Here is a 25,812-nt window from a genome sequence, read left to right on the forward strand (position 1 = left end):
CAGGTCTCCTCCACCCTGGTCTCTGCTTTCCTGGTGACTGCAAATATGGTAGGTTGGTGTTTTTCCCAGATGTCAAACAAGTCGGTCTTGACTGAAAGGCCTCCGGATTTAATTTGTGATTACCTTTTATTTAAGAGAAACACATGACAAACAAAGCAGGTACAGATCCTCTGCAGAGGCTCTCTCTCATCTAAGAGCTAAAAATGGTTTTCCTCTTTGACTCCAGCCTGGAAGAAAAATACATAATCAAGACTTGAGGCACTTGCTATTTCTAAGTGAAACCCCCAATTTACCCTTAATGTAATTCACGGCCTTAAATGGCAACAATCAAGCAGGAAAAAAATAGCAACTTATTCATCTTCCTTTATGGGTCATCTTTAAAACACATTTTCTATGAACAAAATTCCTGAAGCATACACGTAACTGGAAATTCCAGCGCTCTGGTCCTGTCTGTACTTGAGGTTTGGGGTAGGAGTTTGTGGAGCTACACTGCTGGAGCCAGCTGCTCCCCTTGGACATGGCTGTGTGCGATGGCTGTGGTCACAGCCAGGCACAGCAGCCTTGGTTGATTCTCGACGGCCGTCTGCATATCAGTGAAGGGTAGTATGGTGATATTGAGAAGAAATTCTTCCCTGTAATGGTGGGGAGGCCCTGGCACAGATTGTCCAGAGAAGCTGTGGTTGCCCCATCCCTGGAAATGTCCAAGGCCAGGTTGGAGAGGGATTGGAGCAAGCTGGGATAGTGGAAGGTGTCCCTGCCCATGGCAGGGGATGGAACAAGACGATCTTTTAAGTTCCAGTCCAAACCATTCTAGTATCCTACAGCGTGTCCCATAGCAGTGATTCTGCCCCTGTACTCACAACTGCAGAGGTCACACCTTGAGTGCTCTGTCCAGTTCCAGATGCCTCAATCCCAGAAGGCCATTGAGGCACTGAACCGTGTCCCGAGAAGGGAGTGGAGCTGAGGAAGGGTCTGGAGCACCAGGAGCAGCTGAGGAAGCCGAGGGAGCTCAGCCTGGAGGACAGGAGGAGCAGCAGGGACGTTCTGGCTCTGCACAACTCCCTGACAGGAGCGAGACGGGGGTTGGACTCTGCTCCCAGGGAGCAATGGGCAGGATGAGAGGAAATGGTGTTAAACTGTACCAGAGGAGGGTCAGGTTGGACATCAGGAAGCATTTATTCACAGGAAGGTTTGTCACATACTGCAACGGGGTGCCAGGGTGGGTGGTGGAGTTACCATCCCTGGACGTGCTTAAGGAGAGCCTGAACATGGCAGTCAGTGCTCTGCTCTGGTTGACACGGTGGTGTTCGGTGACAGATCAGACTCGATGAGCTCGGAGCCGTTTCCACCATGAGCGATCCCGGCGCTCTCGGACTCCACGGCCCCGCCACTCCCACCATGGCGGCGGCGCCGCCCTCAAGATGGCGCCGCGCTGCGGCCGCGCCGCGCTCAAGATGGCGGCGCGGGGCGGGCGCTGCCGCGGAACCGGGTCATGGCCGCGCCGGAAGCGCCGTGAGGCAGCCGGGCCGGCGGGAGCGAGCCCGGGACGCGGCCGCTGCGAGCGGGGCCCGGCCAGGCGGCGGCGGCGGCGGCGGCTGCGGCAGGACCGTGCGGCCGCCGCCATGTCGCGCTGCGGAGAGGTGAGTCGGGGCTTGTGGGGCTTAACTCGCCCCGCGCTTCCCCTCCGCAGCGGCCCCTCGGGGCGCCGGTAACGGCGGCTGCGGCGGGGCTGCGGGAGCCCGGAGCCCTCAGGGCGGGAGGCGGGCTCGGGGGCACGGAGGGCGCTGGGATCGCCCTCGCCGGGTGTGTGCGGGGGTCTCACGGGGGCTGTGAGGCGGAGCAGCCCCGCTGCCCTCATCAAGGAGCTGCCCTGGCGTTAGTGCCGGTTTGGGCTCTGGGTTCGCCGTTAAGGTGTGAGAGAGGCACAAGAGCTGGCGGTGATGTTGGGCTGCAGTGTCGGTGTGTGTCTGTATGTGTAAACAGATAAATATAGCCGTATCTGTATGTATGTATGCATGGTTATGTAACTCTAAAGGTTATTGAAACGGGTGGCGCTTGGAGGAAGGATGTAGAAAGAGATTGCTGTGTTATGTTTAGGAAAAGATCATGGACAGTCGCCTTTCCAGTTGCAAAGTAAGTAGAATGAATGGAAATGTTCACCAATGGTGAAAGATCAAGTGAAAGTACCATGATTTCATGTGAAGTTTTGTTCTACCTCCATATTCTCCTCTTTTTTTTTCCTCTTTTTCTTTTCCATCAGGATGTCGTAAGTGAGGAGAGTGAAGAGGAAAGCAATGGAGTCAACTTGATGGAATTCTCAGATGAGATCCTTCTGCACATCCTCAGCTATGTCCCTTGCACAGACCTGGTCCTCAATGTCAGGAGAACCTGCAGGAAACTTGCAACACTTTGCCTTGACAAGAGTCTAACACATACAGTGCTGCTTCAGAAGGACTATAAGGTGAGGAGAGTAGCTTGCTTCTTCTGTTAGCTGTGAAGACAAATCTCACTTCTGTAAAACAATGCCAAGAAGTAGAACTTTCCAATGTGTATGCATAAATAGACTGCTCCTGAACTGTGAAATCAAATACACAGTCAGCTGTTTTATAAAAGCATTTATTTTCCAGGATGCTTTGTTAGAACAGCTCTGCGCTTCCTTAGTTATATAAAATACTGTCAGTGAAAACTTCTCCATATTTCTGGAAGCTAAAAAGAAAGTAGACACGACCTTAAAGTTAGCGTTTTCCCAAAATATGTTTTCCGTGTTGTTGTGCAAAAAAATCTTGTGCATGTTGCTGTCAAGCTTGCAATCAGCAAAGCCAGAAATTGTGTGCGTGCTCTAACAAAAATAAAGCTTGGAAAGGAGGGGTGATATATTCAATGAGAACTGTATCAGCCAGTACAGGCAGGGGAAAGTCCCCTATGCTCTTTTCCAAAAGAGGAAGCTGAAGGAAGAGGAATGGAAACATTCTTCTTTCAGTTTGAATTTCTGCACATAGCCAGTTCTGCTGAAATAGCTTTGCTGCAGGAAAACTGAGGTGGTTTTCCTTTCCACACTCAGCTGCTGAGCAGTCTGTAATGCAGAACTGCAGAAGCAAAAGGAAGTGTAATCCCAAGGGTCCAAAGCATGGCAGACTGAGCTGCCAGCAGTGTGGTAATTCTTAGGCTGTGCTGCCATCCCCAAACCTTTGGGTGAGCTGCATAATCCAAGTGCCACCCACTCTTATTCCCACCTCCAGCTGGGAAACTGAGTCAGTGCCCACCTTTGCTATGTCTCCCACTGAACATGCTTTTGTTTGGGTGCAGGTGAACAAAGACAAAGTGAAGCAGCTGATGAGGGACATTGGGAAGGAGATCTACCAGCTGAACATGGCCGGGTGCTACTGGCTGCCCAGCTCCACCATTGACCACGTGACGCGGTGCAAGAACCTGGTGAAGCTGAACCTGTCGGGGTGCCACGTCACCTCGCTGCGCCTCTCCAAGATGCTCTCCTCGCTGCAGCACCTGCGCTCCCTGGCCATCGACGTGAACCCGGGCTTTGATGCCAGCCAGCTGAGCAGTGAGTGCAAAGCCACCCTCAGTCGGGTCTCGGAGCTGAAGCAGACCCTCTACACACCCTCCTACGGCGTCGTGCCGTGCTGCACCAGCCTCGAGAAACTGCTGCTCTACTTTGAGATCCTCGACCGCTCGCGGGAGGGGTTCATGCTCTCTGGGCAGCTGATGGTGGGCGAGAGCAACGTGCCCCATTACCAGAACCTCCGCATCTTCTACGCCAGGCTGGCTCCTGGCTACGTCAATCAGGAGGTGGTGAGGCTGTACTTGGCAGTGCTGAGTGATCGGACACCTGAGAACCTCCACGCCTTCCTCATCTCTGCCCCCGGCAGCTTTGCAGAGACGGGAGCCACCAAAAACCTCCTGGACTCCATGGCCCGAAATGTTCGTCTGGATGCTTTACAACTGCCCAAAGCCTGGATCAACGGCTCCGGGCTCCTGCAACACTTGAAGTTCAACAACCCTTTCTACTTCAGCTTTAGCCGATGCACCTTATCTGGTGGGCACCTGATCCAGAGGGTCATTAATGGCGGGAAGGATCTTAAAAGCCTGACCAGTTTGAACCTCAGTGGCTGCGTTCACTGCCTGGCCCCGGAGTCCTTGTTTCGGAAAGCAGAAGATGACATCGACAGCAGCATTTTGGAAAGCTTGGTAGTGTCTTGCTGCAACCTGAGACACCTGAACCTCTCTGCAGCTCATCATCACAGCTCTGAAAGCATAGGGAACCACCTGTGCCAGCTCCTGTCCAGGCTAAAGCACCTGCTCTCGTTAGCACTACCAGTTTGCTCCATCACAGATGTTGGTGCAAGCGTGGAGAAGCCTCCCAGCACACCTAATCTGGTGCCCCAAACATTTGGAAGGAAAGTTCGGATTGGGGTACAGACATATCCAAGGAACTTAGGGGACCAGACAAATCAGAAGATCGAGTCCTCAGTGTTTTGGGCTCTGATGGGAAGCCTCAGATTTTTGGAAACCTTGGAGATAATTGGGTCCAGTTTCTCCTCTGCCATGCCCCGCAACGAGCCAGCGATTCGGAACTCGCTGCCTCCCTGTGTCCGGGCACAGAGCGTGGGGGACTCAGAGGTGGCTGCCATTAGCCAATTGACTTACCTGCAGAGCCTCACCTTAGCACAGCTGCCAAATATCCTCACGGGCTCTGGGCTCGTCAACATCGGGCTGCAGTGCCAGCACCTGCGGACTCTTTCCTTGGCCAACCTGGGCATGATGGGCAAGGTGGTCTATATGTCTGCTCTCATGGACATGCTGAAACACTGCAAGTGTTTGAGAGATCTCAGGTGAGGGGGCTGCCCTTGAACGTCTCCCTTTTTGTTTGTGGATCTCCAGAAATGTGATGTGTGGTTTGTTGTGGTTGCTATTAAAAGTGTTCCGGTCCAGAGTACATGCAATACCTTGAAAACTGAGCATTTTCCTTCCTGACTTGTGGAGAATGGGAAGGCATTGCATGTTGTCCTTGAGGGCTCAGGATATGCCCTTTAACCAGTGTTTTAGGAGCAAAAAGTGCTGTGACTGCCTTCCTTTTAGATAAGGAAAAGTGCATGCTGCTTATTTGGGAGCTAGCAGCTTGTCAGGGTTGGTTAAATACTACGTGCCTTTGCTGATTGTTTGGCTTTGTGTACATGCACACCTCTTAAATTTCCAGGAAGGAAGAGACTCCTACACTGTCTAGATAATGTAGAGTTTTCTTTGGGTTTCCCAATGAGATATTTGTCTGCCTTGGGTTTGTATGAAAATCTTGCCTCTTTATTTTTTTATTTGTTTTCTTTATAATGTACTGAAAACATTCCAGATTTAGAGTTTGTCCTGTTGGTGTTTCTCTCCTGATAGGATTTAAAGGATCCTACCAAGGGTCTGATCCTAAAGAGTGCACAAAGGAGCTTCATGGTAGCCAGAATGTGCTTGTGAAAGGCAACTGATGGTGTCCATATGAACACAAACATTATCACTTTAGGGAGATGGGTTTATTCTTTTTTTTTTTCTCCAAAATCAGCCTCTTTTAGCGAAACTGCAGAACCTGTCAGTCCCATTGTCCCCCTTTGTTCACCAAGCTCCAAAGTGCTGTGCAGTTGAGACAAGGTCACAGTTACTGTGTGTGAAATTACTGCTCATCACCTGAGACTGGTGCTTGTGTGCCTGTCCCTGATCCACTGCAATAGGGAGGGGAGCCAGGGGGGCTGAAACACCTCAGGAGGGTTTTCATTTTCCACCACTTCCCATTTATAATGGGGGAGGAATGTTCTGGTCTCCTCCGTGGGGTGGCAGCTGTTGGGAATTCAGTTGCTCAAGGTCTTGGGTTATGTGAATGTGTCCTTAACCTTGAGGAGAGTAAATAGCCATGGAGGAACTGAGGGCTGGGGAAGGAACTTGGGGTGTGCAGTGCTGCTTTGCTCATCCTGGGCCCTGTGGCTTCCCGAGGCTTTGAAATGGAGGCCAGGAGTGATGGAGATGGGAGGCAGCACAGAGCCTGGAATGAAGGCTGCAACAGGGCTCTCCTTGTGCTGCATTGGGTGCAAGCTGTCACTCTTCTTCCCTGAGTAACGTCTAAGGTTTTATATCGGCTTAAGATGGTTTAAGAAATTAGCACTTCCTCTGATAACGTAGTTTCCTTTTGATTTGACCGATTCCCTGCTGTTTCCACCCTTTTTCCCTTCCCAGTTTTCCAGGCTCAGGAACGCGCTTAAGGGGCTATTCCAAAGCAACATTGCCATCTAGCGAGGGCAGGGCGGCACTGCAGGTGTGGCTGGTGCCTCCCAGAGGTTCACCTGGAAACCTGGAGATTCCCTGCTTTTTGTCCTACATTTACAGTGCCCCAGTAATGATGCTGAAAAATTGAAGAGGCTGCCCGTTCTCTTGATATGAATTTTAATTTATTACCCAAAGCGTAGATATGCTCTTAGGATCTCTTCAGGCAGTGCCACCTGACAGCAGTTGTAAGCTGAGACTGAAGCAGAATTTATCAATTAACAAGATTAGGTTGCTGAGATACCCCTGCACGCTACAAAGCCTGTGCAGAGATTACCCAGATCAGGCTGGGCTGGCAGCTTGTTATCACCTCATGGATTAACCTTCCTGCAGCTCTGGGCTTTCCTGACCCAATGACTGAGATTCCCAAGTGCTCTGAAGCCTGGTGGTAAATCTGCACTGAGCAGATGAACTGTCCTGGTGGCACAGACCTCAGACAGGTTCAGGGTGGCTTCTGTGAGGGAGTTTTACCCACTTATTCTGCTGGGTAAGACACAGACCCTTTGTTGGCCAGGTATGATCACTGTCATTTTATTGTCCTCCGGGATCACTGTGATAGAGGATCCTGTCTCTCTTCCCTGAGCCAGGTGTTTAAGGTAAAGGTTGGGTTCATGATGGTTGTTCTTCCTGTGGGAGAGCAGCAGCTCTGATCCTTTGCCAGGGCTGGTTGTGGTCACTCTGCTGGCCCCAGTTCTTCATCAGCCTGTGTGCTCTGTGTGTTTTTCATGGCAGGAAGCTGAAGATATGACCAGTTTGGGCAGTGTTTGTACTCTGGAGCAGAAGGTCCCTAAATCCACACCACCTGCTTGGTGGGTGTCAGGTACAGAAGCCAGGCTGTGTTTTTAAGACCAGAATGGATCTTTTGCTTGTCTTACCCACCGTTCTTAGTGGGAAACTTGCAAAACCAGAGTTACTCCAGGGTCACTCCCCGTGGGCGCCAGAATTCTGCATTTGGGGCTTTCCTGCCCTTTTGTGCCCTTGTCCTTCAGGGCTGGAGGCACTCCTCGCTCCATTTGCCAGCCCCCCATGAATGTGCCGCGTCTTTCCCTCTTGTCTGAGAGCATCCCAGGCATGAATTGCCCATTGAGTTGTTTTTGTTTATTCCCGCAGGCTGGAACAGCCCTACTTCTGTGCGGGCGCGCAGTTCTTCCAGGCACTGAGTCACTGCTCCTCTCTCCAGCGCCTTTGCATCGTCTCCCGGAGCGGGACTCTGCAGTCTGACGCAGTGATGTCATTCATGGCCAGCTGCCTCGAGGTCATCATGTGCCACATGTTCATGGGAGAGTCTCTCACCGTTTGCAGGAACCTCCAGCAGTCCATTGTCCGGAGGTGAGTGTGGAGAAGGGTGGATGTGGGGTTTCTGCAGCTGGTGGAGATTTATCTCCGTTCTCCGGCTTGCCAAGGCTTGGAGATCTTGTTCCGAGGAGCTAATAGGTAATGTGTAACTGTTTGGCACATAAACCAGCCTCTTACTTTAATAAGAGTGAATCAGTGAAATGTTTGAAGGTATTGTATGAATTCTTGATTCCATTCCCACCCATGTTCTCTGCAGTTCTGCTGGCCGGAGTTGAAGTTCGGGATGCAAAGCTCCATCATAAATCAAATGACACTTTTTGTGTAAACAAAACATCTGCCGACATTTAAGTACTGAGAGATTTGACCTTGAAGCTTTCCTCCTTTCCCACAAGTGACTAAGATAATTCTCTGTCCTCTAATCACTTGTAAATGTCACTTACTGATAATCCCCTGGCAGCGCAATTCAAAGCCTTTAAAGGGTTGTTGTGAAGGGCTTTTTCTTCGGAGGGTGCTGGAGGGGGGGGAGAATCGGTACAAGCTGCCTTTGCACGTTTGGCAGTTCCTAAATGCATTTTGCTTGGCCCCTTGCAGCGTTCTGAGGCTCACGTGGTGGGAAACGTTTGTGTGTGAGCCGTGAACTGCATTTGAAAAGAGAGCTTTTAATTACGCTTGGCATTTGGAAATCTTCTAATAATGGCAGTCATCTTACAAAATATTTCCCATGCAACAGACTTTCCATTATTATCTTTTTTTTTTTTTTTTTCTATGAGGCTATTTCCCCACCTTCAGCCTGTTTTCTTTGTCACCTACTGTTGCTGTGCCCTGCTAAGCTCTAATGAAAATTTCAAATCACACGGCGTTATTAGTGCATCCTAAAGGGTGCTCCTCCCCCCCAGCCTTCCTCCAGCTTCAAACTAACTTATTTCACTTGGCTTCTTTCCGTGGATCAAATCCAGAGCAGGCTGGGACTCTATTAGCTCCCTACCAAAGTGCTCCTGAGGTTGCTGCTGCTTCTGAAAGCCTCTGTGTCCTTCTGGGATGGGGATTGTTGGAAACATCTGAGCCAATTCCTTGTGATGGGACAGGGATTCTTTGAGTTTGTTTTACACAGGGCTTCATATCTGTGAAAACATTGCTGGATTGGTTTCAGTTGTGCTTTGGGGATCCTTGGAAAGAACCAGAAATCTGCAGTTCCCGTTTTTTATTTTCCCTCCCTTCTGTGGCACTGCCCAAAGTTGTAATGTCCACTTACTGAGCAGAAATACACCAAAATGTCCACTTACTGCCCAAAATTTTAATGTCCACTTACTGAGCAGAAATACACCACTCTGCAGTCTTTTCTCCCTCTTTTTCTCTGTCATGGACTGATTCTCACTACATTCTCTACCTCTTTATGATCTAAACCCTGGGAACTTTCTAAAGAGCAGCTGATGCCTGGTGGAAATGTTAAAAACTATTTTTATATTTAGCTACAGTTCTGGCTGTCAAGCTTATTTTCTTCTTTTGTATTTTATTAATAGAGACACTTGTATGAAAAGAGGGTTTTTTGAAGGTTGGGTTTTGGGTTTTTTTTTTTTTGCTGAAGAGAGCATCTGCTCCTTCTGCAAATTCTACACCTGAAGTCATAATCCTCTGTGACATTGTAATTGGTGGCTCTGGAAACGATTTTGATGTCATGTAAGATTATGACTTCAGGAGGAGGATAAGCAGTGGGAGCAGATGCTCTCCTAAGCAACAAAGATCCTGTTCTCATGCAACTGTCTCTAGTAATCAAATGGAAGAAACAAAATACAGAAAATGATGTGTAAGCAAAGCCTGGAGTCTTCCATGAGCCATCAGCCAGCCTTTAACCACGTGGCTTCTCGAGCAATTCCATTCTCATCCTTGCACAAATGTGCCTTGGGATGGGCTCAGGAATTGACTTGCTCTTGACTGCATTTTGCCTGCTCCTCCAAGGCAGAGGGATGTGCAGTAAAATCTGTGTGTGAGCTTAAACCTGTGGGCATGGCTGCAATTCACACAGCGTGGCTTCTCTAAGAGTGTGCAGCTGGTGTCTCTTGAATCCAAGTTTTACACCAGGCAGCAAGTTGGAAGTTATCTATCCTTGTGCCAGAATGAAACAAGGGGATTTATGCTTGTTGTTTTCCATTTGTTTGGAATGTGTGTGGATGCTGTGTGTGAAACAAGGGGAGTGGGTGAGAGGAGGGACCTTGAGCCTTTGTTTGCTCTCTTCCTTGAGCTGGGGCAATTGATCCATGTTCTTCAGGTCCTACTGAGGGTCAGAGTTCCTGTTTTAGGGCTGTGGTGATGGTGTTGTTTAGGATGAGAGATAGTTTTGAACAGCAAAATGGAGCCAATGTGGTTCACATTCTCCCAATGACTCTAAAACAGAAAAAATGTGAGTGGGAATGGGAAGGACCCAAGGCTGGCTGTGTATCAGGAGTTTGCTGCAGGAGGTAGAGCTGAGAGGGCTTGAAAATGAGTATAGTGCAGGGCAGTCCTTTTTCAGGTGTGGGTGCACAGGAGGGGTTGGGTAACAGAACCTCTCTGGGGAGAACAGACTGGTTTCAGCTGTGGAATTGTTCTGGAAGATGGTGAATATACAGGGTGTGGTGATGGGAGCTGGGGAATTAAATCTGCTGCATCACAGCAGTGGCTTAAAGCCTGAGCTGCTTCTCAAACTGTCCCTTTTTGCTGTAAAAGGAGGTTAGTGTTATGTATTTCTGTTCCACTGGCCTGAAAAGAGAGGTTGTTCTCATGTCTCTGAGTCTTATGACAGCTTTGAACCAGACCCTGTGGTGTCCAGCTTTTGGTGAGCAGCTTCTGCTTGAAGTTTGCTGCTATTTGGGACAAACTAATTCGTGTGTTTGAGTCATTAAAAGCCTCTGATTCAGTTCTGGCTCTTTTGCAATGAAACACAATGAGCAGAGCAGGGCTCATCTGGAGCCTCATCAGCAAACAGGAGGCTTGCAAGGGCAAGGTCTCCTCTGAGCTGTAGAGAAGACTGTAAAGATTGTTTCCCTCTGGGCAGATAAATCATTGCAGTGTTTTTCTTTATTCTTTTTCCTTCAGTGTGGATGGGAGGGGGGAGCTCCTTTATGGTTCAGGGAGATGCTCTGCACATAAGAAGGGAGTAGTGGTTGCAGTGGGAGATGTGGTTCGAGTGACCCAGATCCACTGCCCTGATCTTGCTCAGGTTTCACATGTGACGTGGGTCTAGTCTCTAGTTTCTGTGTAAATTGACATTTTTTTCCCCCCATCACATGGTGCTCAGCTGCTGCCACACTTCAGATCCAGTGAACACAATGTTTTCCATTTTGTGCTCGGACCCAAACTTTGCTGCAGTGCTCAGCTCCAAGCACGTGTTATCCCTGTTTAAACAACTCTTCTGTTCAAACCACTGCAGTGTGAATTCCACAAACACTAAAACACCACAATTTGAGGCCCTGTGGTTGGAGGTTCAGGTGTGACCCCAGACTTGCTGCTGTGCCAAGACTTCTTTGCAGAAAAGGTAAATTTGCTTTGCCATTTTGGGCTGAGCTGCCGTGCTGGGATTGTCTCTAAATTCCTGCACAGACCCGCGTGTCCAAAGGCAGTTCCAAGGGATTGAGCCTTCCAGGAGCTTTCCCCATCTTTTCCACAGTGTTATTTTGTGGAAGAGTCAGTAGATGGAGCTGTGACCCACGGAAGGTCCCACCATTTACCAGCGGGCTGCATGCTAAATAATCGTATTTATATGCCGGTGTGTCTCTGCCCCAAAAATCCTGCGGGCAAGGAATTTGGATGACTTCAGGCTTGCACAGCTACACGGGGTGAGCAGGCACTTCACAATTGTGCAGGAGAAGTTGCTTTCCTGGTGCTTTCCTTGCCATCAGAAAACAGGCTGGAAGAGGGGATGGGAAATGCTTCAGCAAATATCCCCTTGGCTTCAAGGACAGATTTTTATTTTCCACTGTGTGCCTTTAGAATTTTGTCGGTTTTAGCTGAAGTGTTTAGATAGCTCCTGTCATTGTAGTGATTTCAAGGACTCTACAACACCAGACAATACAAGCCAGTGAAAAGTCCTTGGAAAAACACCTTGAAAAAAGATCAAGAAAGCTACAATAAAATAAAAACAAACAAACAAATTTTAAAAAACCCCAAAGCAAAACAAAAAAAACTCAGAGAACACGGCGTCATTAGGGATCCTTCATAAAGAAGGGGGAAAGTGTCAAGGTGTAGAGGTGAGCTGTGATTTATAGAAATGAATCCAAGGGAAAAACTGTGGTGCAGCTGGAGTGTGTTTTGGGATGCTGGATGAGCACCCCAAAACACACGGTATTTTTTGGTTTTTTTCTGTCTTTCCATAACTCCCTGGCAGGAGGTGCAGCCAGGGGGATGTCAGGCTCTGCTGCCAGGAGTGAGGGACAGGACAAGAGGAAATGGTCTCACGGTGTGCCAGGGAAGGTTCAGGTTGGATACTAGGGACAATTTCTTCACCAAAAGGATTCTCAAGCCCTGGCAAAATCTGCCCAGGGCAGTGGTGGAATCTCCATCCCTGGAGGGATTTAAAAGCCATGAGGATGTGGCACCTGGGTTGGGTTCAGTGGTGACCATGGTAGTGCTGGGGAATGGTTGGGCTTGGTCTTAGGGGGCTTTTCCACCCTAAACAATTCTGTGATTCTGTGACTCAGGTCACTCTTGGGTGCTGGGAAGTGCAGAGAATTTTTCTCATTTAGGACAATTTCACTGTTCTGGGGATCCAGACTCAGAGGAAGAGAAACGCAAACTTACACAGCCTGTGTCAGGTATGAGCACTGCTTGGTTTGAAGTGACTTTCATTGTAAGATTCCTGCCACTTTCTAGGAAGAGCTTTCAGCCTAAATTAGATCTTCTTGTTCGATCTTCTGTAGCATTACCTAAATTTCCTCATGCTTATTATTGTCTTTTTTTAGTGTGAAACTCTTGGCTGGATCTTCCCTTTCTCTTAAACTGCTGATTCCAGTGGCCCTGTGTGGCTGTAAGCTTGCTGAGGGGATGAAGCAGCCTCCTGGGAATCAGTTGCAGAGACAGGGCTTCCAGGTGGGAGCAGAGGGCTGAAATGGAGTATTGGGAAGTGCTGAGTGAGCCAGTTCCTCTCCTGGCACTTAGCACAGGGCTGAGTTATCACAGATGAGTTTTTGCTCACCTCAGGGCTCAGTATTCCCCCTTGCCCCGGATATCCCTGCAGCATTCTGCTCACCTGGATTCTCATTGTGGTCTCAGGCACATAAAATCCCTTTTGGGGATTCCTTTTACTCTTAGAGGGGTTGGAGGGGGCTCTAGGGGCAGTGAGTGATTACAAGATGATTTTTGAATTCAGCCGATCCTGTGCTGCCCACCTGACTGCTGCAGTCCTACAGCCACTGCACAAAGCTGCTGGGAGCACCTTGGGCTTATTCAAGATTTTCAAGCTGGTTTTGCATCCCTTCAGCACCTTCTCTTCCTTCTGACCTTGAGGAAGGCCCTGTCTGCTGCTGGCTTTCCTGGTCCCAGAGCTGCTGATCCCACCCTGCCAGCCCCAGCGTGCCGAGGGCTCCAGCCCTGCACAAGTGGGATTGCAGAGGACTTAATGTATCACCAGGCTGGTGTAGTGAATCATTAGCATCCTGCTCAAGCTTTCATTGTCTGTTTCATTTCCTGCTCTTGGAAACCCCTGAATCATTCTGTCACAGACTGAATAACAAACTGCATCCTTGTCAGATTGCGTTGCCCAAGGATTCCTTGGCGGGCTTGGCGAAGGTTGAATGCATGAGGTGTGGCCCAGACGCCTTTGCTTCTACCAGGGATGTTGTTTATGGGTGGGTTTAAATACTTTACAAGCCAGCAGGGCTTGTGGGACCATCCCCAGTTTGCCATATTAATTTATCTTCTTTTGGGGGTACTCACAAACCCCCTTCTTTAAATGCATTCCTGTGGCTGACCCAAATGCCTTGTTCTGACTGCCAGCTCGTGTGTTTTGAAAGGAATTCAGTTCTGAAACCTTCCTCAGCGGGCAGATTGGTTTGTGCATGAAATAACTTTCAAGGATTGTCCTCTCTCTCTTGGCTGAGAGTTAATATTGGAATAGCACTGTCGTGCTTTCTCTTCATGAGGGTGTAAAAGGCTGAACGGAAGCATTAACTGCAGCTTTAAAGCATTTCCATAGTAAAATAAATCTAATTGAGCAGTTATTGCAGTAGCTTTTTAATTTGTGGAAGAGATTAGGAAATAACTTTCAGCTTGCTCTGGCAGAGCACTCCCCTAGGACGTGTCCTGGGCGCTCTGGCATCGCTCTTTGGGCTCTTATTCCCTCCCCCTCTAATTGTCCGGTCACATTTGAGTGATGCAGAGTTCAGCTGGCAAAATAACACGGGAACCTCAGTCTGCAGGCGTGTTTGCTACAAACCTCAGCTCACAGGAGAAGCAGCAGAGTGCCATTCATGCCTTACAGGGAAACCACAGCAGAGAGATGTAATTTGCCTCGGCTCGGGATGAGTCTGATGTGTTATTGCTCCTTCCCTGTGGCTCAGCACAGTGGCAAATGAAGAAGCTGCACTGAGGATAATGGGAGAGTTGGCAGTGATGTGTGTGAGTGATTTCCAGAGTCCCATCTACACCCCTTGGTCTCAGGTTGGAGACTGCAGTGATGGGACTTCAGTGTGGAAAAATCAGCAGCTCTGGGAGAATGTTGGTTTGTCTCCATAGACATGAAGGGATGGAAGATACCCCTAGAGGAAAACGCTTTATAGCAAAAATATCTCATTGTGTGGAGTTAAGAGCAACCAGAGGAATCTGAACATCTTTCCTTGGGAACTTTTCAAGTCCATTTCTGAGGTTTGGAAATAAAGTCTGCTTAGCACTGGCATGCTGGAAGGGAGAAAGGCACTGGAGAATGGATCTGCTTTAGAGTCAGTGTGGGGAGGGTTTGGACCCCTATGAGAGGCTTCTGGGGGTTGAGTGGGAGCCAAAGGTTCTCCCTGCTCCCAGGAGGAGGGGCTGGGAGAATCCCACCTACAGTTTCTTTGGTGAGGCCAAATCTTCTTTGGAAGATGCTCCTGCAGAATTCTTTGGCAGTCCCTGTGTGCAGGGAGGGATTTTCACCTCCTTGGTACCGAGGTCAGGGCACGGCCAGTGGAACAAATCTGGAGTGTTTGCCTGGCCTTCCCTGGAAGATGAGAAAAGTGTGATGAGTGTGTGTGTTGGGTCATGCTGCTGCCAGCTGCTGCAGCTTGCCCTGGCACTTCCTCCACTCCGCCGTGCCATGCTGCAGGAAGGGAGTTTCCAGGCTGCCTCAGGTGTGCTGGCTGAAGCTTTCAAGACAGATGCCACGCTTGAACTTGGAGGTGTGAGCAAGTCTTCCAGTAAAAACAGGCTGTGCCTGGCAGGGGATTAACAGGGCTTTGTGCATGTAGGTGAGAAAGCTGCATACAGGGCAGAAAGTGAGTTGGTCTGAGACTTCTGCTCTTGAGAAACTTGTGGCTCTCCAAAAACATCTCACCAGCCTGTGGGGAAGGTCAGAACAGAGAGGGGAGAAGGTGTGTGACTGCAGCAGAGACTGGTTTGCATTTGTGACAGTTGTGCCAACCAGAGTCCACATCTGCTCTGTTCCCCCAAATCAAACTCCTCATTTCCTTCCTTCCTCTCCTTCTCTAGAGCTTCTTTTTCCATAAGCTCAGCTTGGTTTGTGGAGGTCAGAGAGCTGCCCTTGATCCATTCCTGATACTCTGTATTTCCTCACCTCATCTGCTGTGTGCTGCTTTTGTTGGCAGTGTTTAATTATCCCTCCTTGCTTGCCAGCCTCTGGGAAGTGGGATGTGCTGAAATGTCTCATTTGGCTTAGGACTTTCCTTGGGTTTCTGTGGAGATCTCAAAGGGAAGAACATTCTTCAGCCCCAAATTCTGCCTTATCCTTTCCTTGTAAGTAAAGGAGGTTTGAGCAGCCCCAATGCAGAGAGCTGTCACATCCAGGGTCTGTGGTGCAGAGGGTTGCAGGGGATGGTGTGATCCATCTTTTCCAGGCTGGCTGGGGACATTCCCCGTGGCTTTGGGCCACCCTTTGGATGTATCAGCAGGTGGGATCTCCTGGGGACTCACTGTCCTCTCAGGAGAGGCATGTCAGTGTTTGCCAGGAGATAGCTGCATTCCTGGGAGGGTCTCTTTTGTCTTGCTAAAATCGAGGAAATCTGATCAAAGTGCAGCCTTGCTTTAGACTTTTTCTCTTTCTTTTTGACTTTGTCCCTGACCTACATATTGGATCCTGCCACAGTGGTTGGAGGTAATTGAGAGTGTGGTGTTAGGCTATTTACCAAGCTGTTCACTTGAAAATAACCTTACTGAGTCCAGTCCACACCTGTTCTGGGAGAATCCTGGAGACAAATAGCAAAGCATCATTAACCCTTTCATCCACACACAAACCAGTTCAAGAGCTAAGAGCAGAGAGATGCTGATGCCAGGAGGAATTTGTGACACAGGGTGTGCTGCATCATTTGCTTCCCAGCTCTTGTGGAAATTCCTGCTGGGTGGTGGTTGGTTTGGTGTTGATTCTGCTGGACCAGAGGTTATGCTGGAAAATGTGCATGGTGGGGGGGGAGAGGAGGGAGGTGTTTTCTTTGTTATCCCAGTGGTTGTTTCTGATTAAAGGATCTGTTTTGAAGGGGCTGCTAGTCAGTTGCCTAGAAAACTTGCTTTCATTTAATTAATCATGATGAGTTTAGTCTGGAGGTTTTGTAGGAGAGAGCAGGCAAGCATATCCTTGGCTTTTTTCCCTTGAAAAAAAAAAAAAGAACCCAAACCAAAAAAAAAAAAAACCCAGGGCTTCATGTCTGAAACTGCAGCTCTTTTGTCTCCCTGGGTCAACATCCTTCTCTGTCCTTCGGGTTTTAATTTTACAAGCCCTGCGTTTGCAGAGGTGGATGGAGTTTGAAGTCCATCCAGGTGTGGAATGAGGAAAGAACCCTCAAGAAGATTACAGGAGCTGTTCTGCAACTCATTAACTCACTCTCTTCCCCTTCTTGTTATCTCCTCCCCATGCCTGGGGCCTTTCGAAGCAGTGCTCTAAGTGCCTCTCACTTAATCTAGCCCACCTGGGCAGGTGGATGAAGAAAGGAATTGCCTTCCGGGGGAGGACTAAAGGAGCGTGGATTGCAGAGGGAGCTGCTTTTGGGAACTGCTAATCCCACTTTAACATTATGACAGCTGCTCGTTAAAATCGGGGTGTTTTTTAACAGGCAGTTAAAGGAGAGGCTTTGCACGCACATTTAGCTGAGAATAATAGTGAACCATGTGCATTTGATTTTTTTTTTTCCTTAAATCACGCAAATTGTACATGGAAAGAATTCTCCGGCGTCAACTTGCTGGGGTATGGAATTTACAAGGTTTGCAGTAACGTACAGTTTCCTGTTGAGGGGGGGGAGAAAATCACAAAGCTTTCCTTTTTTTCTCTTATTTTAAGATCAAGTTCAAACCCCTGGTATAAACCCAGCCTCTTTAGGAGGGACACTTAACTGCATTGAGGTTTTTCACTTGTCTCGGTGGCAGTTCATCATGTAAACTTGTCTGGGTTCTTGTTTTTATAGCTACATGTAAAGGCTGCTTATAAACTACAATTTTATACATGGTGAGAAGGCAGCACTCAGGTCCAATTTGGGAGAGTCTGTATACAGAGAAGGAAGCAGTTTCTTTCCTTTGGCGAGATGGCAGTTTCTTCCTTTGCTGGACTTCAGTAAACTTGGTCCATTAACATGATTTTCTCTGCAGGACTGTGGTGGTGGATAAGAAACACGAAGAGCTGAGGCAGAGCAGGGACTATCAAAGAGACATTTGGCTGTATTTTATGTGATTTCACTGCAGACTTTACCAGCTGCTTCCCAGATCAGCAGTTATTTGCTGGTTGATTTCTTGAGGGCAGTGCTGTGGAAGTAAGAAGCTGCACAGCTCTGACACAAGTCCCCAGATCTGCTCAGGGAGCCGTGTCCTTTTCTGCCAGCCCTTAGGCATGAGGCATGAAGGGCAGGTCTGTGATGCAGAGAGATAGAAAATTGCCCCAGGTAGTTCTGTTGCTGGAAATTCTTATTCCTGCAGCTACTTAGGTTCAGGCAAATTAATTCAACCCACCAAGGGTGAGCAGCCAGCCTGGGAATGGAAGTTTCTCTGCTGTGTTTTTGGCAGCTCTACTCCAGATCGTTTGTGGATGGGAATGTCCTTTGTGTCTCCCAGGAAATGCCGGTCTCTCGTGATGCTTTCTTCAGCTGGCTGCATTTTTACCTGGGATTTTCATGTCTGTTTCCAGCAGCTGGATCTCCAACCTTTACTCAGTGTTTGACAGAAATCTGGCCATTTCAGAGCTAGAGATGAGCTGGGAATCTTCCAGGCACACACCTGTCTAAGTTTGTGGAGAGAGAGCCTCTCTTTGTGGCCAGCACGGCTGGGTTCAGCCTCCAGGGACTGGAGTGACTCTGCCTCCTCGTGAGTGGTAATGAACTGGTCCTTGTCACCCCCTTCAGAGGAAACGACTAAGAGTCACTGATCTTTTTCATTTTAAGGTGTAACTCTTAAGTTAATTATTTTACAGTTTTACCCCCCCAGCTTTAAAAGACTGAACTCTTGTTACACTGCACTGAATAACACCATTTCTCTTCCTCACAGGTTGCTGTCATGTGAAGTACTTGCTGGTGGGCACTTGGGCTTTTTCTGTACGGTTCTTTCTGCATTGTTTAATGGCTTTACCTTGTGCAAATCTCTTCCTTTGCTCTGCAGCCCTGATTGAAAAGAAGGCTGCAGTGTGTGAGTGCGAGCACACTTCAATGCTTATCTGCACATCTGAGCTTTCTAAACTTGCCTATGCTCTAATTGCAGAGTGTAGGCTCTGCATGCAGAACAACCCAGCCTGAAGTGATAATCCCAGGCTCAGCCCCGAGGGAATGCCTGACGTTGCTCTGGCCTGATTTTCCTAATGGCTCTGCAACTTGCCTCTGGTTTGCAGGTGGTGTAAATTGTTACCGCTGAGCACCTTGCCCAGCTTGGGCAGAGCTCTTGGGATCTCTGATCCTCTCAGAATACCTACCTGTCTTAATTTATTTTTTATTAATTTTTTAAAAACTTCTTCCTCCCTCCCGATTTCAGGTGCAATTTGAGCTTGTGGCAGCTTGGCAGACTCACTGCAGAGGGGTGCAAACCCAGGCTGAGCTCCCTGCTGACACAGAGAGGGAAGAGTGGGAGACCTGGAGCTCCAGCTGCCCCTCCTGCCTCCTCCTTCCTTGCCCCCATCCTGCATGATGGATGCCCAGGCCATCCCCTTCCCTTGCACTGCAGAACTGGTATTTTTCCTTGGCTAATCACTTGTGTCTGATTTAGTTTCCAGGCAGAGCGCCCTGCATTAAACGTCGTCATTTTCCCTCTGCTTCACGAGGACTTGACAGAGGTCATCAGAGATGTCCCCATGAGGCACTTGGATGAAATTACCTTGTTTAAAAGCAGAGTGGCTGAGGAACCTCCCAATTTGTGGTGGTGACTGCCACAGCATGGAAAGGACAAGTCAGTGTGAACCCATGGAGCAGCTTCTTGTTGGCCTGGATTTCCCATCCTTGACTCCTGGCCCCTCGCTGGATGCTGTACAATCACTTCAACCAGGTGCAATTGCAAAATAAAAAAAAGCTGGTTCTTTACAGTGGGGAAACATCTATTGGATATTGCTTGCATCTGAAAAAATCGTGTCTCAAAGGCTTGTGGAATCTGATGAGTGTTTCCTTGCGGTTGATATGAATTGTTTTTGTTATTTTACTGAAGTTAAAGGTAAGAGAAACTGACTTAACAATGCTCTGTCCCCTGTGTCCCCTGGTGTCTGTCCCAAGGGCCCCTGTGTACGTTGGCAGTGTGCTTTGTGGTTTTGGTGGAAATCATTCTTTGCTTCAGTCTGTTTTTGGCAAAATAGAGAGCCTAGGCCAGCTCAGAGGCACAAAAATGTGTTGCTCAATTGAAGTGCATCACATCTTTTCTATGTTACAAATAGGCATTTGTAGTCACACATGTGCAGTCACAGATATTTAAAGGTTTTTTTTTTTTTGACTGAGAAGTACCACAAGGACTCTTTATTTTTTAATAACAAATTAAGGTCATTAACACCTTGACCATGGTATGTTCCTGCTGGTGCTGTTTCCATTGGTCTGGTGGAAGAAGTTCTCAGCTCTTTTGGAAATCCTTGTCCTAGGGTAGATGGTGCCTACAGTGAATAAGTTGAGGCTCAGATCTGATTTATATGCAGTCTGTCTTGCAGTGTAGATGGGAATGTAGTGTTCCAGTTCTGTCCTTATATCCCATGCCTTGAGCTCATGCTAATTTTAGAGATGTTATGAAGTATTTTCACAGTGTGATTTCAGTCAGCTTCTCTGCTCCACAGAACTTCCTCAGGCATCAGTAGTGGTCTGGATCACTTTCATATTGCCTTATTTACTGAGCACTTTTAAAAGCATCAGACAGCTGTACCAAAAGCCAAGTTACAAGTTCCTGGAGCTGCAAGTCTGGGTGGCAGAATTTTCCTTGGTAGCATACCAGGTCTGTCTTCTGCAAAGCAGCTGCTGACCAGAGCTGTCTGACTTCACCTAAATCCCGAATGTGTTGAGCTCTGCTCTTCTGGGGAGGCCCAGAGTCGTCCAAAGATGATGTGCCCATCTCCTTGTCAGCATTTCCTACCCAAGATGCCCCCTCCCAAATGCTCTTCTGCCCTCAGTGTTCAGAGGAAGCCTGGTTTGATGGGACAGACTTGAGAGCAAAATGCATCTCCCAGCCTGGGAGGACTTTCTGTCCTTGCTTTCCAATCAGCCACGTGTGAGCCTGCCTGGAATTGTGTCCCACAGGTGTAAATCTTGAGCCAGGCTGTGACGGCCCTTGTGCTCAGAGAGGTCACAGTGAGGAGCAGGTGAGTGTCAGGCTCTGCTAGCACAGGGCTGTGCCTTGCTCAGACCAGCCCTGCTGGTTTGCTGTCCTTCCCGAGGCTCTCATCCTTCCCCTGAGAGGGCAGGGAGCCAGCTCAGCCTCTGGAGTGCAGCAGGAATGTGAGGCCAGCTCCCCTGGGAGTGCTGCAGCTGAGCTGGGAGCACTCCTGAGTGCTGGAGGCTCTGCCTCAGCTGAGTGTGGGGAGCTGCTGCCCTGCTCCTGCCACTGCTTCCCCTCCCACTCTCCCCCCTGAGGCCTGAGGTTCTTTCTACCTCTTGTCACATTACTCACCCGTTTGAATCCCCTTCTCCCTCTCTTGAGCACATCAGATGTGCTTTTTGGCACGAGCCCGAGCTGCTGCTGTGTCCAGTTCAGGCCACTTCAGCTCTGCCTGGTTTTTGTCCGTGTTTCTTTCCTGGGATGACCAGCAGGACTGGGCAGAGGGTGTTTGCAAGGCTGCTTTCTCCTCCTTGTTGGAAGCACTGGCAAAGTTGCCTTGTCCTGCCTGTGCCAGTGGCCTCAGGGCAGAGGGAAGGTGCAGGGTGTGGCAGGAGCTCTCTGGTGCCTTAGGGAACCTGTTCAGTCCTGTGTAGGAATCCTGGTGTTTGGTTGAGTGGCCATTCCCACCCTCAGCGGGAATTTCCCTGCACAAACAGCTGTGGTGGCATCAGCAGGAGCTGGGCAGTGCTCACCTCTCCTGTTCCTCTGGAAAAGCTGGGCTGGGGGACAGTGCTGTGCAGAACCAGCTGCTGCCTGATTCTGGTGTGAAACCTTTGCTCTTGGGCTTGCAATCACCTGGTGGAACGTGCTGTGCACTTGGCTTGGCACATCCATGTCCACCTGCCTGGTGTGCTGCTGCTGGATGGGAGCAGCAGCCAGGGGTGTTTTATATGCTGTTATTCTCTTGCCAGGGATGTGATGTTTGGGCATCTGTATTCATGCAAGTGGGTCACAAGTCCTGATGATGCTGCCAGTTGTAAGCAGGGCTAGGAAAGGTCACCCACAGGTGATAAAGGCAGCATCCCAAACAGTAATAAAGAGCTAAAATCACCTTCCACCCCCAACTCCCCAACTCTGGGCCAGTGCTTGATATCTCTACTACAAATCCTCTTATGGAGAGTGAGAATTTCCGCTGCTTTTGCACTCCAGGCAGGATTCACCAGATGTTAATAATGTGCTTATTTTCTCTAAGTGCTATTTTGGCATCGGTGTTAATTACAATTTATATTCTGCAACATTTACACTGGGAAAAGAACCCACCCTAATGGTACCCAATTGGCAGAGCTGGGCTATTAAACACAGCTCCATATGTTGTGAGCAGAGCAGTGCATGGGACTCAGAGCCCACTCAGCACTCAGGCAGGCAGCTGCAGAGGAAGAGAGGGGAGCAGAGAGAGGGGTGTTCTGCTCCTGGATTTTATTTAATATGAAATCCCCCCTCCTTTTCTCTGTCCCCATCTCTCCAGAAATCTCCCTCCTGCTATCTGGGAGCATTTAAGGAGGTGATCTCTGAGCCTGCTGATGCTGCTGTCCATAGTCTGAAACAAATGAATTCAATTCTAGAAGGTGCCCTTCTCGCAGGGAGTGCCTCTGCAGGATCCCAGTCCCTGCTGCCTTCCAAAGCAGACCTCCAATCTTTGGGAACTGCAGCAGAAATCTTTGCTCTGACATCATCTGAAATCATGCCCCAAAGAGTCCATGGTTCTGTGGGAGAAGGATGTTCTGGGACAGGTCTGTTCTTGTGTAAAACTCGATGTAGATTGCTGCTCTGCTCATGTCCAAAGTCTTGTTTGGCTGGGAGGGTCTGGAGTGGCCCTGGTGTGGGGAATTCAGAGGGGCTGAGTCGTCTGTGTTCCCGTGGGTTTCCTGGGAGCATGGGTTAAAGGATTGCTTCCTCAGCTGCTGGCAAAGCTGATTTCATGGTCTCTTTAGGAAATGGCAGTGTGTGCACTGCCCTGTTAGGAGAAGGGGCTGTGTGGTGACAGTCTCTCCCTTCAGGAGAGCTCTGACTGTGGTCCCCGCTCTGTCAGGGAGGATAAGATGGGAGTGAGAGGAGGCAGGGCAGGATGGAGTCACGGATCTCCCTCTGGAATCCAGACACACATCCTGAGCTTGGCCTGTTGTGGGAGGGGAGGAGGCTCCCCAGGTGCTGAACCCTCCCCTCCAGGTGAGGTGTTGCTCACAGAGGGCAGACCTGGGGCTGGGGTGCACTGAGAGCAGCAGAGCCACAGCCCCCCTCACTGGGGTTTAGTTCTCATCACTGCCTCCTCTGCAGGACCTGTCCCCTCACAGGGATGTTCAGAGCTGTGGGACAGTGGGCAGGAGTGTGGGACTGTCCCTGTGAGGTGCTGGGTGCCTCCTTCCAGCAGTGCTGGTTTAGGATGAAGCTGTAGAAATTTGGGGCTTTCCCCCTGGTGGAGTGAAGCAGTGCAGAAGGGTTGTTTCACCTGTCTGAGGGGGATGCAGTTCCCTCTTGGCTGGTCCCAGCAGAGTGTCCAAAGCTGGCAGAGCAGTGCAGGAGCTGTGCTGGGTGCTGCAGAGCCCAGTCTCCTTCCACTGCAGCTCTCCTGCCTCTTTGAGATGCACAGGCAGCCAGGGTACTCCAGCAGGAGAATCATTTCCATAGAAACCAATTGGGATGTTGTACAGGGAATAATGATTAATAGTGAAGGGATGTTGCCTCAGGCACTTTTCATTTTTTAGGGGGCAGTGAGGGACAAACTGGGGCACAGGTAGGGGGACAGGGAGACTTGAAAACTAATGGAAACCATCTCTTCCATTAATTTCCAGGGCAGCTTCCCCTCTTCTCCTCCTACCCAGCCCCCCACTGCTGCTCCCAGCTTTCGTCAAATTTTCAAAATGGCTAACCTGGTTAGAAATAATCATAATAATAAAAAAGGATGGATGAGGTCTGACTACTAACATTGTTGCTGTTAGCAGCAGGATTTCAGCCATAAAACATGAAGCAAGGGAGGCATTGACCTTTCCGCTGTTTGAAATGAATGGAGACATCAATATCTATTGTTTTGTGGCATTGACCTCTGACGCTCTCAGCTCGCCCTCCCCTTTCTTTTTTTTTAATTTCCCCCTGACACTGGAGGAAAGGGGTCAGTCTGTACCATCTATTGATCCCCATCTTACTTGGTGATAGGGAAATAATTAGAATTTTAAAGATCCCTGCTGCACGCTGGTGAAATACACACACAGAGGCACAGGCTAAGCCCCCGCTTGCCATGTTGTGTTCTCCCCCCTTCCTTGCAGAGATCCAAAGCTCTGAGATCTGAAGGAAGGCAGATCAATATAGGTTTAATCATGATGGGGGTTTTATTTCAGTTTTTTAAATAGTAAAGTGTAACATTTTATGTTAATGTTGTCGGAGCCTGGCTGCCTGGTGCCTTGTTTTATTTATTCTTTTAAGTAGCCCCTTCTTTTGTGAACTTCATCTATGTACAGAGAATGTGAAATCAGGCATTGCTAATTAGCTGTATGACAATTAAGTAATGTAGCACAAAACCATTAGGACACTGGATTTGTTTTTGAAGTTTGTCCTTTGAAGTGGAAGCTGCAACTCCCTGCCCAAGGCTGCTGGGGAAAATGTTTTTCTATCAAAACTTTCTTTGAAAATAAAATGTCAGTGTAAGAGTCCCTATTTCTGTCGTCTCTCCCTCTAAACAGCGGCTGGAAATTGTTTCTCCTTGTAAAAACTGCTGGCATTGATGGAAAGGGGGATTCAGGAAAGCATTCAATGGGCAGTTGGTCTCCAAACCCCCTCAATTCTGGTAGAGATATGACCAAAAATTCTTCTTTAGCTCCTTGAAAGGGAACGGTGCCACGCTAGGAGAGAAGACCCAGCACCCAACTCTGGAGATGGCAAAGGGAGGTGGTGCTAAAACTGGGGGTCCATCTCTGACCCCCCAGGTGCCACCAGGGTGGCAGCCTGGTCACAGACCCCTGCAGGCTCCTGGGCTCGGGCTCCTCCATCGTGTGCTGGTTTGACACTTGTGTTTGCATCTGGCCCTTTGTCCTCGTAGTGAGTCCAGTTCTGAATGTGCAACTTTCATGTACGCTGGTGGCATGTAAAACTTCAAATAAAGAGTGGAACATTTGGAACCAGCTCTGCCTCCTTGCCTCCTGCTTCCCTGTCCGTGTGGAGCCCAAAGCCACCCTCTGATGGGGAGTGTTGGGCATTGCCAGGTAAGGTGTGTGTGTGTGTGGGCAGGGTGCACTGGGAGTGCTGGGATGAGCACTTTGGGGTTACAGCCCTGATCTCCTGGGTCTCCTGGGTGTGGGGATGCTGTTCTGTGGTGTTTGTGGCTGAAGAAGGAGCTACTCTGTGTTTAGGAAATGTTTCTCCTCCTTGGATCTCTGCACACCCAACGGCTGAGCTGTGCTGAGGTGGGACAGAGCATTCAGCACCAGCCTGGGTGGGACTGGAGCAGCCTGGTCCAGTGGAAGATTCCACTGGTTGGAATGAGATGAGCTTTGAGGTCCCTTCCAAGCTGAACTGTTCTGGCATTCTGTAGCCATTATCCCTGGGTAAGTGACTCACAGTGGCTCGAGGAAAATCCATTTATTTGGGCACCCCAGGCCACCTCCCACCCCTTGCTCTGACAGCTGCAGCCCCTGGACAGCAGACAGGAGCTGCACCACTGCTCTGTGTGAAGCCAAGGGCTAACATCAGGTGCCTGGTGAAATGTGAACTGGGGTGGTCAAAATGCCATCAATGGCACCATGGCTGTGTGGGTTTAGCTGTTCTGGGCTGGCTGAGGCTGCAGGAGGGGGAAGCTGGCATGTGGGAGTGGGCAGGATGGGCTGCTTGTGCTGAAGGAAACTCCTCAGGCATTAACCTGCCCTGGCAGCAGCATTGCTGCCCTGGATGGATCCTGGAGCTGTGCAGTGGTGGCTGAAAGGGCACTGAGGATTGGGGGGGAGTGGGATGGATGTGCTGGGACTGCACAGTCCTGGACTCATCTCTGATCAATGCTCAAGAAAACGTGCACCGTGTTGGGCTGTCTGTGTGTCGCTGTTCCCAGGGATGGTGGTACACAGAGAAGCCAGGCTTCAGCACCTTCTTTGAGTTAAAATCCACAAAATAAACACACAGGGGGAGCAGCTTGGTGGATAATGGTGCAGCTCGTGTACTCATGTGCTTAAGTCAATTCACCCCAGGTAGGTGAAGTAGAGAAAAGCCTCAGGACTGGGGCGTGATCAGTTTTAAAAAGGTGAGTGAGTCTGTGCAGGGACTGTCAGAACCTCTGTGCTGGGATCTCTGCCT

The 25,812-nt window shown here is 49.3% G+C and overlaps 1 protein-coding gene across 2 annotated transcripts; it reads left to right on the forward strand.

The window, feature by feature from the left end:
- Positions 1 to 1,593: 1,593 nt before the first annotated feature.
- On the forward strand, positions 1,594 to 24,650 carry FBXL18 (F-box and leucine rich repeat protein 18). 2 transcript variants are annotated; one of them, XM_063171717.1, is made up of 5 exons: positions 1,594 to 1,640; positions 2,261 to 2,461; positions 3,307 to 4,847; positions 7,423 to 7,641; positions 18,961 to 24,650. In XM_063171717.1, exons 1-5 carry the CDS (start codon positions 1,623 to 1,625, stop codon positions 19,115 to 19,117), a joined length of 2,136 nt encoding a protein of 711 aa, XP_063027787.1. In that variant the 5' UTR covers positions 1,594 to 1,622; the 3' UTR covers positions 19,118 to 24,650. The 2 variants fall into 2 exon arrangements, with proteins under 2 accessions (XP_063027787.1, XP_063027788.1); XM_063171718.1 differs by lacking the exons at positions 1,594 to 1,640; positions 18,961 to 24,650 and adding an exon at positions 2,114 to 2,133 and having other exon boundaries at positions 7,423 to 7,645.
- The last annotated feature ends 1,162 nt before the right edge of the window (positions 24,651 to 25,812 follow it).

Source organism: Melospiza melodia, chromosome 18 (genome assembly GCF_035770615.1).
Source record: "Melospiza melodia melodia isolate bMelMel2 chromosome 18, bMelMel2.pri, whole genome shotgun sequence".
Classification (NCBI taxonomy): Eukaryota; Metazoa; Chordata; class Aves; order Passeriformes; family Passerellidae; genus Melospiza; species Melospiza melodia.

Bases quoted from the DNA above. Each gene is read 5' to 3' on its own strand.
- FBXL18 (XM_063171717.1), top strand. The intron at 2,462-3,306 runs GTGAGGAGAGTA...GTTTGGGTGCAG, and splicing joins TGCTTCAGAAGGACTATAAG to GTGAACAAAGACAAAGTGAA. The intron at 4,848-7,422 runs GTGAGGGGGCTG...TTATTCCCGCAG, and splicing joins AAGTGTTTGAGAGATCTCAG to GCTGGAACAGCCCTACTTCT.